At 49.1% G+C, this 15,574-nt stretch overlaps 6 protein-coding genes across 6 annotated transcripts; 5 read left to right on the top strand and 1 right to left on the bottom strand.

Moving 5' to 3' along the window:
• Nucleotides 1-1,725: 1,725 nt before the first annotated feature.
• Nucleotides 1,726-2,804, bottom strand: NCU05611 (hypothetical protein; the record flags this gene model as incomplete). Its single annotated transcript, XM_955044.1, has 2 exons — nucleotides 1,726-2,151; nucleotides 2,415-2,804. 2 exons carry the CDS (start codon nucleotides 2,802-2,804, stop codon nucleotides 1,726-1,728), a joined length of 816 nt encoding a protein of 271 aa, XP_960137.1.
• A 1,668-nt stretch (nucleotides 2,805-4,472) lies between these two features.
• On the top strand, nucleotides 4,473-5,918 carry NCU05612 (hypothetical protein; the record flags this gene model as incomplete). The annotated part of the gene is made up of 1 exon (XM_955045.2): nucleotides 4,473-5,918. The coding sequence occupies one exon, from the start codon at nucleotides 4,473-4,475 to the stop codon at nucleotides 5,916-5,918; it is 1,446 nt and encodes a 481-aa protein (XP_960138.2).
• Nucleotides 5,919-6,246: 328 nt separating this feature from the next.
• NCU17087 (hypothetical protein) lies at nucleotides 6,247-7,253 on the top strand (the record flags this gene model as incomplete). Its single annotated transcript, XM_011396784.1, has 3 exons — nucleotides 6,247-6,523; nucleotides 6,602-6,753; nucleotides 6,810-7,253. 3 exons carry the CDS (start codon nucleotides 6,247-6,249, stop codon nucleotides 7,251-7,253), a joined length of 873 nt encoding a protein of 290 aa, XP_011395086.1.
• An 847-nt stretch (nucleotides 7,254-8,100) lies between these two features.
• On the top strand, nucleotides 8,101-9,038 carry NCU05613 (hypothetical protein; the record flags this gene model as incomplete). The annotated part of the gene is made up of 2 exons (XM_955046.2): nucleotides 8,101-8,563; nucleotides 8,656-9,038. 2 exons carry the CDS (start codon nucleotides 8,101-8,103, stop codon nucleotides 9,036-9,038), a joined length of 846 nt encoding a protein of 281 aa, XP_960139.2.
• Nucleotides 9,039-11,267: 2,229 nt separating this feature from the next.
• NCU05614 (hypothetical protein) lies at nucleotides 11,268-12,726 on the top strand (the record flags this gene model as incomplete). The annotated part of the gene is made up of 2 exons (XM_955047.3): nucleotides 11,268-11,451; nucleotides 11,506-12,726. 2 exons carry the CDS (start codon nucleotides 11,268-11,270, stop codon nucleotides 12,516-12,518), a joined length of 1,197 nt encoding a protein of 398 aa, XP_960140.3. The 3' UTR covers nucleotides 12,519-12,726.
• A 1,132-nt stretch (nucleotides 12,727-13,858) lies between these two features.
• On the top strand, nucleotides 13,859-15,094 carry NCU05615 (hypothetical protein; the record flags this gene model as incomplete). Its single annotated transcript, XM_955048.1, has 1 exon — nucleotides 13,859-15,094. The coding sequence occupies one exon, from the start codon at nucleotides 13,859-13,861 to the stop codon at nucleotides 15,092-15,094; it is 1,236 nt and encodes a 411-aa protein (XP_960141.1).
• Between the last annotated feature and the right edge of the window lie 480 nt (nucleotides 15,095-15,574).

Genomic DNA, 15,574 nt, shown 5'->3' with positions numbered 1-15,574 from the left:
TTAGCGGATAAATAGAGTTTATATAAGTATAAAAGAGGTTTAACGGAGCGTAGTTTATTGTAGTCGGTAGTTATTAATATATCTTTGGATTGACCCCTAATTTACCGTCCCCTATGTATGGCTACGACCGTAGTCACCTCAGCCTACCTTTTGCCTACGTTCCTGACAATATTAAACATTAGGCAGGGCCTAAAGGGAAATTACAGGACTAGGTACCTACCTACACTAAATAAGGCTGGAAGTAAGCCTAGCACCGACATGTTATATATATTCAGCTCAAAGAAAAGTAAGCAGTACGGTACCTCTACCTATGTACCCCGTCAATTAACAACTTTCCCTCCCCCCCCCCCCCCCCCCCCTCCCCCCCCCCCCCCCCTGTGGTGGCGTTTAACAATTACCTTTCTGCAACTTGCGAAAGGGGGGGGGCTCTCCTTCTCTTCTCCTCCTCATCCTCCAAATATATGCGAGTACATACTATAATATCGGGGGAAAGAGGAAGCTAGGAAGCCTAGGATAGGTAGGGGTTTTAAGGGTGCGTGTGACACTACACTAAGGTTTAAGCAGGGTCCATTACAAAGTGCATGCCAAGACCTGTTTGCTTACTCGTGAATCGGATACGGTGGCCCAAGTGTGACCTAGGTCGTTTATAAAACTGGTCCAAGCTCCCATCTGCAGCCAGCTGCAAGCCATTTTATATCAACACCTCTACCACACTTACAAAATTCAATACTCACGCCCAGACCTTGAACTTTGACTTCAACCTTTGTAGCTTCCTTCCTTCCTTCTTTCTCTTCTTTTTTTTTTTCACTACCTTTTTTTTTTCTCTTTCCCTTTTTCGCCTTCGCCTTCTTCTTTTCCTTTTCTTTTCATTCTTCTCATCTTTTTCTCCTTATTTTTTTCTTCTCTTCGTTTTCTTCTTCTTTTTCTTTCTTTCTTTTTAGCCCCGGCCCGGGAAGAAAGGGGGGGGGGGGAGAGGGGGGGGAGGAGAGCGGGATCCATTTGCATTGTTACCTTACCCCAACTCAAAAATTTGGAGAACCAACTGCAGGGTCCATTTGTATTGTTACCCTTCTCTTCCGGTCCGGAAGTAATAAAGCAATGAAGTAATAAAATAATAAAGTAATGAAGCAATGAAGTAATGGGAGTTAATGGGAGTCAATGGGAGTTAATGAGAGTTGATGAGAGTTGATGGCCGGGGGAGTTGAGGTGACGTTGCAATTGCAGGAGACGGCTTATCAAGGTTATCTTAGCACAAGGATTTGGAAACCACTCCCCAGTGCAAGCCTAATGCTTGCAGCTGGTTAGACTTCAAGTTTTTAGAACTTTTGGATAAACGACCCAAGGCACACTTGGGCCACCGTAATCGGAGCAATTTCGTGCCGTTCTTGGCTTTTTTTTTCAGCCCTAAAGCTTAATTGGGGTTTAGGCCAATGGAAGATCTTTTTTTCTTTTGAAGAAAACTGTTTGAGCAAGCTAGGACATAGGGGTGCCGGGTCGATTTGTGGTCGGGCGTAATGGTGCCTGATTTCCAAAAAAAAAATAGAACGTTGAATGACGAGAGGACGGCAGGAATTGGTTGGTGGGAGGATATATGAGGTGCAAGGGAATTAGATGTGTGATTTGTCGGTGTGTTGTGGCTTGCAAGTTATTGTCTTGTCTTGTCTACAGGCAACGATGGACATTTTCTCTCACACTTCGAGAATGGTTGTGATGGGAAATTGAATGTCATGACTGCTGTAGATCATAATAGGAGGCAGGTATTGTCTTCATGCCAATTTGCGGCCGTTCATGCTGTACAGCATCATCTTCACTGTCACCCACCAACATGAGGTTGTCTTGTTGATCATCATCATGCACAGCGTTCATGTCACCAACCCCGTTGCCAGTCCCGAATCTGGCGTCGGCGGGGTTTTCTCCATAATAATCAATGTAGTTGACATTGTCGTCCTCATCCTGCTCTAAAAAAGAAGCCACACTCAACTCGCAGCCTTCGGCGTTCTCTGCCTCATTCATCTCCATGTCGACATGCTCCATGTATCCGTTGTTGTCGGAGTCAACCATGTTGTCATGCTCTTCAAGGTCGGCATCGACACGGACCTTCCTCGGTCTTCCACGTGGGCGCCGGGGCTCCGCAGGCTGCACACGGGCAGGCTGCATAGAAACAGGCTGCATGGGAGCACGAAGTTGAAAGGTCAGCGCAACATCAGGGTTGATTCTGTATCGGAATCGGCTGCTGGTTTTGGTCATCCAGAGCAGCCATTCCTGGGGCACGCCTTGGGAATTGGAAAGAAGAAATAATTAGCAGCTGTTCACTGGGCTCACGACATGTCTTTAAAGAAGTAGACAAAAGGAAAGCTCATTTACCTACTTAGTCTCATAGAGTCAGCAGGGAAATTCTAGTTCTCCGCTGTAACCGCCTCTGTGACTTCGTCGTGGATAATGCTCAGGACCTCGGTGCGCTTGCGGTCGATCCAAGAGTAACCCTTGATCTGGAAGCGCCAAGTTCCTGGGGCGGGAAGTCCGAAACCGTACATGTCCATTACCAGGTAGACTCTATCATCAGGTCTATAAGCTGGTGAAAGGCCGAATCGGTATCGTTCGACTTCGCGTTTGATGACGTGGATATCCTTTGTGGTTGTCACTGCGGTGACTTCCAGTTTTATGTCGTTGTCGTAGTGGCAAAAGGGTCTGGGCAGAAGGATCGCTATGGGTGGAAAGGGGCTGTCGACGAGAACTCGGTCAAGGAAGGGAATCGCAAGGTCGGCATTGGGAGGAATGTTATTCGGTTGGGGTCGGGTCGACATGGTGAAAAGAGGTAGTTGATCTCAGCCGTTAGTGGTGAATTTCAAGTGACAATATTTGTCGGAGACCGACGGTGTAAGAAAGAAAAATTGTGGCCGGGTTGACAAAGGAATACGTCTATTAAATATGTGCAGTTCGCGATATTATGGCGACAGGTAAAAGCGACCTGGGAAACCGTGATTGGTAAACAGAAGCTCATATTCACTTATGAACAGGTGAAGGCACCCACAATCCTATCATATTGAACCTTGGAGCCAAGATGCTAGGTGAATAGAGGTTGAAATTCCAGGTTCTAGCTCAGGTCCTACTTCACTTCACCTAGACACCACGTGGCTGGGGATATAATTTGCCTTGAGATCCACGGTCACCTTGAGAAGGGTCCAGACGAGTCATCCATTGGTTGCTATCGGTTACTTTAAGGTTCCTTCGCGGCTTTCCTTGTTCAAGGGCTTGTTTTTTTTCAGGATCGACGGGCAGCCACAAGGCTTTGGCGGTGGAGTTGATGGCTAGGTAGATAGACCATTCATTAGTATCTTCTGATTATGAAACGAGTGTTTTCAATACTGGGCTTGGTCCATAGATAATTACAATCTCTCGAAGGCGACGATGGAGAGAAACAGCATGACATACACAGGGCATGGATGGTCGCCAAGTATGGAAACATACAAATAATCTGGGTCGTCAAGGGAAAGCAAAGTGCTCTGGAAAGACACGACGACAGTGAGCCTCGAGAGATTATTGGACATTGTGCCCCAATGAACAGAGAGCAGCGATTTGCTTATGTGGACTGCGAAAGGACCTTTCAACCCGTGAGTTCTTTCCGGCCAAGACCACTCTCTGGCATCCAATCTTCTGGATGCTGATTGACATGATCGGGTTGATAGGCTGTAACGAAGTAACGCCGGCCAGCGCCGGGTGTGGTCGTTCTTGTGTTCTTCCATGTTTCGCTTGCAGTTGGTGGATCCGCCGAAGTGCGATATGCACGCAGCGCGTTCAAGTTGTGCTACAAAATATTCGGGAGGCGGCTTACACTTGGAGAAGAGAGCAACTGTGACACTCAGCAACATCATGGCTCAAAGAAGCGCAGAGACCTGAACAATGACCTCTTACTTCAACTGCTCTCTTTCCAGGTCTGTTGATTGAACTTTTTGTACGGTACATTACACATCTAGCGACATAATATTACTTGTTGTTGCTAAGACTCCAAACCGTTGATTGAAATGGTTGCATTATTTTGGGAGAACCCAGCGGTTCATGTTTGGAGATACTACAGTCCCACCTTCCTTTCGGTTCCGGGAAGGTGGTTGATTTGGTTTGGTTTGCAATCTGGACAATCCACACTGCACGGGAACACGCGTCGGGGGGGTAGGGAGTCCTGTTTCGGACGGGGGCTCCTGCCGTGGAGAGCTCGAGCACTCACTGCGTCAACGTCCCGTCTTCCTGCAGGAAACACTCGGTCTGTTTACTGTACCCCGCCTTCATCCCGCCATCTCGACTTCCACTTGAGGAACTTTCTCTTTCACGGCAATTTTACTAAGCCGTTCACCACGCGCCGGACCTTTGGGCACTCTAGTGTGTCGCTTGTTCCTTCTGATCTTGTCATCTCATGCTCATCCTCGCGCGCGTAAATTTCAGACACTGCGGACACACTTGCCCTCTAGACCAAGCGAATGGAGCCGCTGGAGAGGAATCAACACGATGGTGAGCAGGACCATATCGGCCCGCTCTCAAAGGCACCCCTGAGCACTGAATCATGCCCAACAACGACTAGTCAAAAATCGCCATCTTTGAACAACAAAGAGCAGATTGGTAGCTCCAGCTCTGGTTCCGAAAACCCTCAAGCCACGTCTGAAGCCCAAGCCCACGACCCGAAGCTCCAGGGTCATGGTGGTCATGAAACTAAACCTGTCCCAGGGGAGGGCGACACTGAGAGACTACAAGCATGCTTGAAGTACCCCAACATATCTGATAATGCACAGCCCGCATCAGAGACAAATTCAAGAGGGGTTGAGAACATAACTACCAAAACCACAGCAGCGTCTGGAAACCCCTTAGTAAAGCCATCTCCACTACAATCCCAACCAGCTCCGGCGGCGTCTCCGCAACAAGGCGACTTGATGTTCCCTGGCATGCTAGAGACAAGCAACACCGCCGCCTTGTCTAGTAAGTCTGGCATCTCGGCTCCTTCTCGCAAATCGCTACCCGGGACTTCTACTCTTCAGGGTCCATCGGCGAAAGAAAATAACGTTGGACTTCCCAGGCCAATCCTGAACAACACCAAGAAGACGAGTTTGCTGTCAAATGCTTCCAACCCTTTCAAATTCCCTAATCGATTATTATCCGCGGCTTCGAAGAAGGCACATCAGCAGAAGACGTCATCATCGGGTACGGTTGCCCCGCGCTCCAAACAGACATCTGGTTCGACCATTGCGAGCGTCCATTTCAAGGGTAACGGCTCTTATTATACGCCTGTCCACTCTGCATCCCCGGGCGTAAGCAAGCATCCCTCCAAACGTGCAATGGACGGTACAGCGAGCACGGAATCTAAACCACGCCCGTCATCTGAAAAGGACCGCCTCGAATCATCATCCCAACTGTCTCAGCCCGTCCCTGGAGTTTCTGCTCTCACTTCCAAGGACCCTCGTCAGAAAAGCGAGCTAACCCACTCTGAGACTTACGGAACTGCCAGCTCTTTGAACCAGCTTCACAAGAAATCGAAAGACCCCAATCCTTCGGAGAATACCCAAGAAACATTACGGAATGACCGAGCTTCAGAAGACTCGGAACTGTCTGACGTCGAGAGTATTGATCCTCGGTCCTTTAGCTCCAATACCACCGCTAGTGCCCTAGATCAACTTCCTGGGCTCATTGTTGTCGATAGTGACCATGACAACGACGACGACGACGGTCGGGTTACTTACGATATTGAGAAGGACGATGGTGGCCGGGAAAACGATGCTTATGCGGACCATCCTGATAACAGCGTATCCGCTGCAAATACTTCTTGTCCTTACACTAAACATACCAAAGACTCGGCCCTTGATGATACCCCGTACAAAGTCTGCAAAGGTAATGCTTCTGTCAACGCCACCGAGGTTTCAGATGACGCCGGCTAACATGTGTAACAGATCAGTTCGGTAACATAACCAAGACAGAAGGTGCACTAATACCCATCGGCTATCAATTCTTTGATGGCGATTTTCCGTGGATATGTCCTGTCCGATCCTGCAGAACATTGCACCCATCCATCAAGGCTTTGGGGAACCATTTTAGCGTGCGTCAATCCGTCTCCTGTACCTTCACTGCTTTTTAGGTTACCAATCTACATGTCGAGACCTGCTGATGTGCTAACTTCCTGCCTGAACTCTCTAGCATGGACACAAAGGAGCTTGTTACAATGATAACCTGGATGGTACTTTGACATTCTTGGGTCAGTATACCAAAATGCTGAACAAGCAACCTCCAATCATCGTTAGCAAGAAAGCCATGAGTCTTGATGACTCGCCAATGCTCGAACCGTCGCATACAGTGGCGAACCATTACAAGTTCATTTCCGGGGTTCCTGGAGTCAAGTTGAGTGAGCACACGCCAAGGCGTCAGTCACATACCAATCAGCTTGTATCTGGCCAGGCTATTGTTGCCGTTCGAGATTCTCCCCTACCGAAACCTGAAAAGGTCTTGACTATGGCCGACCCAGATCGTCCTTATAACATGTGGCCTAGTAGGTTCTGTTTCTTCCCCCTTATTATCATCATAGGCCCGCAAAGGGGCAGCGCCACTAACTCTATGGCTGTCACAGATGCGATAGGGAAGCTTGAGCAACTGTATGGCGGCCTGCTTCCATCTGGGTGGACTCCGTACTATGAGTATCCGACGCGCCAGTGGCTATGTCCTATCCGGTCATGCCAGTGCTTGACGAAGAGCCGGTATCAATTTGGCCGCCACTTCTTGGTCAGTACACGTCCACTCACTCACTCGTGGACAGCTTCTGCTAACAAGGCTTTCAGACCCATCGTGGTTGTCACATAAATGACAACCTTGATGGGACGTTTACCATACTCCGCAGTCCATCTCAAGCTCAGCTGGATGATAAGGATTATACCGACACACCCTCGGCTGTCATCTCACGCGAGCCATTGGACATTGAACCTATCCAATCGCCAAAGATCAGAATCAAAGATCCATCAGGCACCCAGCCTATTTGGTTCAGCCTCAGCTTGTATATGGAGTCAACCACGAAAGGGCTTACGAAAGCTGTCAAAAATACGACACCCTATTCTGTCCCAACAAAGATTAAAGTTGTACAACCAGGACCGAGGGAGACCCCATTGCAACTGGTCACAGAGGTTCACTCTGACGGGGAACTCATTATGGCCAGCAAGGATCGGAAATACACTTTGTGGTGGGGCAAGTCATCTTCGTGGTATATTCTGTTACTGGTTTGGAATTAACACGTTTTTTTGTTGTCGACAGATGCGGATCGGAACCTCAAGGACACACGGGGTGCCATGATCCCAGAAGGGTATAAGTTGGATAAGACTTGGCCTGGCCGACCATGGATCTGCCCTATTCGCTCTTGTCGAGTAGTTTGCAAGAACACTTGGAGTTTGGGATTACATTTTGTAAGTTGACCATGGCTCATGTCTTCTTCGTCACTTTAAGCAAGGTGCTTACACTGAACTACGCCAGACAAAAATGCATTCATCGGTTAGCCTAAACGATAACAAGGACGGTACGTTCTCCATTGTAGGCACCCACCAATATGGAGCACCTCGTGTGGTATCAAAGCGCCTCGTCAGTCTTCATAAGGATCCAGTCGTCGAAGCAAGCCTTCCTGTTCTGAAGAAGGTGGAGATCGAAGAGGAGGAAAGAAAAAGAAGTCAAATGGAGATTTCCACGCACAAATCCACCACAAAAAACCCTGCCACGGACTCAGAAAGACTCTGGAAGTACTTATGCAGCATGGTCGACTGCGATCTCACGAGGCCGAGTCATCCGAGCTTCAACCATCTCATGGCCCTCCCTCGAATTCGAGATTTAAACATCATCGACAAAAAACTGGACCCAAAGCAACTGAAACATTCAGCGCTAGGAGTGTGTTTGGTTATTCAAGTAACAGGAGTGGAAAGGCTGGTAAAACAATGCACAGCATGCCGCCGCGGAGATGGTCCGTTCGACGAGTGTGTCAGCATATGCCCGGAACTTGCCCATGAGATAGCCGAGTCGAGTTCACAGTTAGTGACATCGCCCACCAATCGCTGGTGTTGTATGAACTGTGTACTCAATAAGTCGGCCACAATGTGCAGTCTCAAGGCTTCCATGCTGGAACGTTTGGAAGATGGCAGGGTTAAAGAAAACATACAACAATGGATGATATCTCCACAACGACCTGCAGCCATGGTCAAGCGGAAGCATGTTCTTGTGGACGATGAGGCGGATAAGGATGTTGACCTCCATCGTCAAGATGCAACCAGCTTTAGCTATCGACGATCTGGGCGTCTAAGGTCACTAGTTGAAACCACGCCTTCCGAGTCACAGAAACGGCCGTTCGCTTCGACGGATATGGCGTCTGCAACCTCTCAGGCCGTTTCAACTACACGGGAAGACAACGCAAGCTTTCTGCGAGGTTCGAAACGTATTCGCAGCACGCAGCACGCTCCTCACCAAGATCCTACACCGAGCGCGATTCAAGAATCCCTGGAAGTAGAGCATTGGGAAAGGGAAGAAAAAGCTATTCCCGGGGAAAACGGTCCTGCCGACAGTAAGTGCTTTGACCAACCTTCCCGTCCTTCTCCCACATCTCTCCCCCCCTTTTTTCTTATATAAAGCTAATTACCCCTTCTCGCCTCGAAGACCTCGTCCTCGCCTCCTCTTACAATCTCTCCACCCACCAAAACTCCTCCACCTCCTCCACCCAAATCTGTTCCTTCCCATCCTTCTCTCTCCACGTCATCAAAATCCCTTCAGGAAGCTCCCATGAACTTCCAGCCACATCAGACGTGTCGTCGTCGTCGTCGTCACCTTCCCGAAAACGAGAACATCAAACTCGTATGTGCACTGTTATAGCTGGCAAGTTGCGAGTTAAGATGAAAGCAGTGGAGGACGAGACAGAGGGTAAGGAGTTCAATATTGGAGTGCATGGCTTGTTGAAGTTGGAAAAGGAGATGGGGTGTAAGCTTGAAAATTGGGGGTATAATGAGGCGGTTTTGCAGGTCGTGGGTGTTGGGGGAGAGTAGGTGAGTTTTTGCTTAAAGCAGTCTTGGAAAAAGACAGCTGTTTCACGGTCTTTGATTGAGTGTGGCTATGGAAGGTCAAGTACTTGCGTTGGGTACATACATGACTTTTGATGGTCTTGTGCACTTGAAGATTTGAATTGGGTGTATGAGTTAACATGTTGAAAAGGTCATGATGCCCAGTTCAATACACCTACCGAGCGGATTTGCACGCTCTGTTTGGGGTTTGCTTGAATGAGTTGTCTACAAGAAAACATGAAGGGCTAAGGAAATGAGCAACACCAAGTGTATTGGCGAGAACATGGATTAGGAAACCAGAAACATTGTATTGAATATCAGCTAGAAGAAGTCCAGTCAGTATATAAGTGTTCGAATATAATGGAGATACACGCAGGCAGTGTAAGTATTGCGGCGTTGTAAGCGGTACCTTCATCTTTACCAAGTCCTGACTTTTGTCTTTTTTTCTTGTCTTTCTTTTTCATTTTTGTGCCAAGAACAATAACCACCACACCAACTTGCACGACCTTTCCCTTGCTAACGCAGCAGGGGATATGAGGCTTATTTCTTCTATTCATCACTCGTCCCCCCCCGGGACAATACGTAGGGGCATCTATACAACGGGTAGCTGGAACAGTAGCAAGAACAGCAGGCAGACGGAATGATGGGGACAGAGGAGCCAGGCAGCATGACCCAAGTACGCCATTTTTTCAAATTGGTAGTTCCCATATGTATACCGTATAGCCTCGGGCCCTTAATATGTAGGTTCAGTTTCTTGGAAATCAGGCATAACCTGTCTCTAAGCATACTTACTGCAACATTCATGCTCACCAGAATCGATTTGCATGCAAAAGGGCGATTCTGGATGTTCCCCACCGTCCAACAACTTTGCAAGGTCTTGACCACAAAGATGTTGCCGTTTGGCACATCCGGATTCTGCGTCGAGGCAAAAGATATGTATGTAGGTGGGCAAAGGCGGGAGGGCATTAGAAGCATTGGATTGATTCACAGTGCTCCAAGGTAGCAAACACGACTCCCCCGGCTCATTTTGGTGAGCATGAAATGCACATGTTCAGGCAGTAAGTATGCTTACAATTTATGCCTGATTTCCAGGGAACCTGGTTATTAACAGCCCGAGGTCTATACGGTAGGTAGGTAGGTAGGTAGGTAGGTAGGTAGGTAGGTAGGTAGGTAGGTAGGTAGGTAGGTAGGTAGGTAGGTAGGTAGGTAGGTAGGGGAAGTGGGTGGTCAAGCAGGTTCGTTGTATGGTGAGCGGGACCTAGGTAGTGCAGGTGGCGGAGATGGTGCAAGCTGGTTTGGTGACAGGTATGGAGAAGGATCGATGTATGTCTACCTAGGAGGGGTTGCTTGAGAAGTTTAGGACATTTCGGATGCGGACCTACCTAGGTTTATGTTGGCGATTATCATTCCTGGACTGTATGATCACTGCGGTGCTTGCTTGCTCGATGGATTACGCATGATTGGTAAGATTTTACTATGACCGTGGTGGTGGTGGTGGTGGTGGTGGTCTTTCTAAATGGCGAGTGCCCGGTTGCAGTTTTCATGCTCGCGCGCCGGCACATCCCAGCAAGTCAGTAATGTGAGCGGCGACATGAAGGATTGAGCAAGTTACATGCTCGATTTGTCATGACTGTTTCCTTTTTATGCTCTCTTGTCAGCAGTTCTTAGAATAATGTGCTTCAGGGTTTCTGGAGGCAGCCTCTTGACCCGCAGATGCCGTGGTTGGGGTGCAGCTAAGATGTAGACCATTGGCAGGAAAGCGCGCAGCATGCAAGGAAAGAGCAAGTAAAGAGCAAGGAGCAAGCCGCCTCGCCAGGAAGTGAGCTCGGCTTGCCAACAGAGCTTCCATTGCTCCCCCATTGTCATAAAGGAAGCAGTGCATCCTGCTCCATCTCCAGCTATGGGCAGTATCTCTACACTTCCAAACAAGAAAAGCCACCATTTAAACACCATCTCCCCAAAATCTTTTCTTTGTGCTTTGCCCCCCTTCACACCTCTACTTGACTCCCTAAAAACCAGGACCATTAGTCACATTACTTCTTGTATTGTCTCCAATATCCCTTGCTAATCATACTCGCTTGCTCATATCACGAAGGTGCCTATCTAATCATAGTCATGGCGCCTTCCAAGGCACATATCTTTCCCAACAACATGGGACCTCATACTAACAATCGGATGGGGCTGTCTCAGCCATCTAATGGAGAAAACTTGACAATGGCGCCTGTTACCTCGCATACCTCTTCGATCGAGATGGGCCCCCTTGTTGACAATGACACGGACCATTTTCAGCCATTCGGGTTCGAGAATATGGATTGGTTGAGGAACTCGGGATTGATAGATGAAGGTTCGATTCAGCAGCCTACCCCATCCAGCGAGTTTCTCCAAAGCCAGTCCAAAGGTAATCGCCCTTCAACTCTTGTCTATTTCGTAATCAGAGACTGACCTCACGCAGTCGAGCCACAGGCGACACAACATGGAGCTCAAGAGCAGGGGCAACTTATGTCATCCACCGACTTTGATCAAGTGTGTACCGCGGATGCCAAAGCATCTGTGGAGGATAATCAAGTTCGAAACGACGACAACTCGGCTGAGAGATCCGTCATGAACGTTGACCAAGCCCAATGTCAAGAGCTGAATGAAATTCTGAAAGCGATTGGAGGTATCAATTTGCACTCGACCACCCACTACCAAGCTCTGGTCAACCAGCTACAAGACAACAGAAGTTATTTCGAAGTCCAGTTCGGAGACCTGAAAAAACAGATGGAGGAGTCTCTCCCTCAAGGAAAATCGCCTGCTGCAATGACAGTAGAGGGTGAACTAGCGCAGGAAAAAGAGCGCCGCCGAAAGCTGGAATCGGACTGTCAAAACCAGGCGAAGGATATAATCCGATTGAAGTCGGAGGTTCAGAGGCTGTTGGGAGTTTGCCACCAGTACTTTTTCGCACAGCAACCTCCAGTCCAAGGAGCGCCAATCCAGCAATTCCAAACCCAGCAACTCCAGGCTCAGAATCGCCGAGTCCAGCTACTCCACGCTCAGCAACTTGAAGCTCAGAAATTTCATACGCAAGCCCAACAACTCTCAGCCCAGCAATTCCAGGCACATCAGCCCCAAGTCCTGCAACCCCAAGTCCTGCAGCCACCAATGGAGTCGACCCAGCATCTTTATAAACACTTGATGAACTATTGCCAGCCGGCACCCTTTCCCCCCGGACTAAACGGATTAGAGAACAGCTTTGAACAGCACCCAGGGCTTAAAGAGATCCAACCAGGGCCGACATCAGTTCCCACCCCTACGGACTTCCAGTTCGGATTCTCGACCAACGGAGTTTTCGAGGGATCTAAGGGCGTGGGAAGGCCCGTAAGCCAGAAAAGAGGACGTCCAGATTCTAACGCCGCCCAACAAGAAGGGAAACAGGAGAAAAGAGTTCGGAAAGCTCCAGTAACGTTAGATTTTAAGCTACCCTGAAGAATAAAGGGGGGAACCAGGGCAGGAAAGGTTGGCGGCATAATGCACAACGAGGGCAGAAGCAGGTTGGATATATGTTTCCCACTGGAGCATTTAGAAATGCGTTAGCTCCTGTGAAGTTTCAAGAAATAAGGTTAGAATCCTTTGGATAGTAACATTGGGTACCAAGTAGGTAGCGTATACATTAATGACGCCGACCTTGTCACTGACATTGAGAATGTTACCCTTGATTCCTTCGATCTTCGTGCAGAAGAACATGCCGATGCTGGAGAGCGTATCAATGCTTACAACTTGGAGACCAAGTTTTTGGAAGCAGAGAAGTATCTGGAGTTCTGCCAGACCTGTCTATCCTCTGCTTTCTGCTATCCCTGCGTCGTCTGCTACCATGCCTAAGGCCGATTTTCCCCATCAAGGGCCGTCGAGAAGGCTCAGATGGGCGAAATCATCAGCGGCCCCCATAGCAAAAGGGAAAGAGTAGATGATGGAAGCGTTCAGTTCCCAAGCCGTCACCAAGGCTGCCGCATCTACTCTAAAAACTTACTCTGACCTCAAGGCGACTGGCAAGAGGAAAAGATCAGACGGGGAGAGGACTGCCGACGGCAATTCTGAGCAGACGAACAATATGAGCGCTACAATCAGCACACGTCCTGCCAAGAGCAGGAGATCGGATGGAAAGCAACCTTGACACAATTCACCAGCATCCTATTCACCAGATTCTATTCATAGGGTACGCTAGGTTCTTATTCACCAGGACACAATAAACCTGAACGCAACAGACCTGGACACAATAGACCAGTGCACAATCCCCGAGGGTAGAAATTCGAGTACTTCCATCAGCGTCCCTGAACTCAATCTCTTCCCCAAATTACACGAACAAAAACAGACAATTTCCCTAAAGTCGTCGACAAGACGCATTTCGATGAAGACAAAGCGCGCGACCTAGACGATTTCGACAACATCTCCCATAATAAGAAAGCCAGCAACACCTCGAAAACTATCTTGTAACAAGACTCCCGCAAAAAAGGCTGCGCCCAACAGGCTCCTACACGTTGTCCCCCAGGGCCAAATCTGCTATCCTAACGACCGACATCAAATCGCCCACAGAACTTTCTCACGAAGCTGCCGCGGCAACCCCTCTAGAAGAAGACTTGGACCATTATCTAAGGCTTCAGCAACCAGTCCTTCCACACTTTTCGGGCGGAGCTGCTTCATCAACCAACAGGGCGACGTCTTCAAAACCCGACTCCATCCTTTCGAACCCCAAAAAGGAGCGCATCAATCGATCCATGTCCAGGAATCCCACACCCACATCCACTCAATCGGGCTTCAAGACTACAACCATGGACAATCATCACTCCTCATCCGCGCCATCTTCCAAGCGCTCTTCCACCCTTTCACCGCCAGTCAAGAAAGCCCTCACTCTGAAGGAGCAGCGGGTACTATATGCTGCGAAAGCAAAAGCAGCTGGCAAAGGGGACGCCGAGCCAGCCTTCAGAACAGTGCGGGTGCGCATCACCTCAGTCACTCCGAAGAACATCAGCAGGCATACTACCAAGCCCACATCCAAGTCACCCAAAACAGCCTCTGCTGGATATGGACCCAAGGTCGTCATGAAGGAGAATTTGCGCCCCTCTTCTAAGTTTGCCGCAAAGACTTCTACCATTTCATCGCCAGTCATCAAGAAGGCCCTGACATTGAAGGAGCAACGGGCACTCTATGCTGCCAAACACAAGGTAGTTACCCCGGGTATCCGTCGGGTTTCTTCCGCCAGAACTGGATCAGAGCCACTCACAAAGCGATCTGTCAACCGCAACTACTCTACTTCGCCGGCTGTCTCAACAGCTTCCGCTCCTGCTGCCGCCTCCTCGGTTGGCTCCCCTACAAGCCCGCCAGTCGCCGCCAAGAGGGCCCTGACGTTGAAGGAGCAAATGGCACTATATGCTGCAAGAGGGAAGGTCACTACCCCGGTTCTTCGTGAGGTCATTCATTCCAACGTTGATGTGGGGTCGCCCATCGAGCTAGCTGTAAGGCGCTACTACTCTTCTTCGTCAACTTCATCGAAAGCTTCCCCTTCCGCCTCTATTTCGCCCAAGACAAATCTAGACAAGTCTTCAGTCATCTCTCGCACAAGTGCCAGCACTTTTTCTCGCACAGCTACCAAGGACTCCGCCAGCTCGTCATCTCGGGGTAGTCTCAGGACTTCGAAACCGCCTATTTGCCCTCAGTCGACGATCAGGAAGGCACTAGCAAAGTTCGAGCAAGAAGAAGAGGCCGAGGCCGAGGCTGCACTTGAAAGAAGTCCCGGGGAAAAGACTACGTCTACCTCGGTGCCCAAGACCTCAGGGGGGTATACCCTGAAAGAGCAGATGAAGTTTGCTGCGGCCAAGAGAGCCGCTGTCAAGAAGGCTGATGTGGAGGGTTCAGCAAAGACTTTTTTCGCAGAAGGATCGTCTACTTCGGGCAGGAAGAAGAGATCACGAGATGAGGCTTCGTTGGATAACCGCAAGGATGATGGGTCGGGCTGCCAAACGGAGTCTTTTCTGTCCCGCGGAAACAAGCGCGCAAAGTGGTGTTAGAAGCTGCAGGTTTTCTTTTTTGATGCCAAGGCGCGTTGACAGTTCCATTTCATGGCCGCGAAGACCTAGGTTCTATGATAATCCTATTATCGGTTTATTTTCAGACTGTCACATGGGGTGCGAGATGGTTGTGGTTTGTGATGTCTCAGCTGTTCAAAGGCGGAAGTGGAGGTTATGATGGAAGATGGAATGGCAAAATCTGAGGGTACACTCGTATAAAGTGCCGGCTGTCTGAATGTCCATCGTGACCACGGATTCGGATTATACAGTTTTGCCAATTTGATTTTAGCTCCTTTACACCAGATCCCGACTACCATATAGCCTTCTTGTGTTGTGACTACAATGACTGATCAGTGACTTGTATACAACCTGTAACCATTCTACCTAGTTTTCTTCAAACATTTCCAGCCAATTTCAGGATATGTGACGGATTCATCCCGGCCTTGTGAACATAACCCACGGCCTGATCTAGATCACGCA

Source organism: Neurospora crassa, linkage group VI, assembly GCF_000182925.2.
Source record: "Neurospora crassa OR74A linkage group VI, whole genome shotgun sequence".
Taxonomy (NCBI): Eukaryota; Fungi; Ascomycota; class Sordariomycetes; order Sordariales; family Sordariaceae; genus Neurospora; species Neurospora crassa.
The sequence above is the reverse complement of the archived record's forward strand: the minus strand, read 5'-3'. Positions and strand labels throughout refer to the sequence as shown.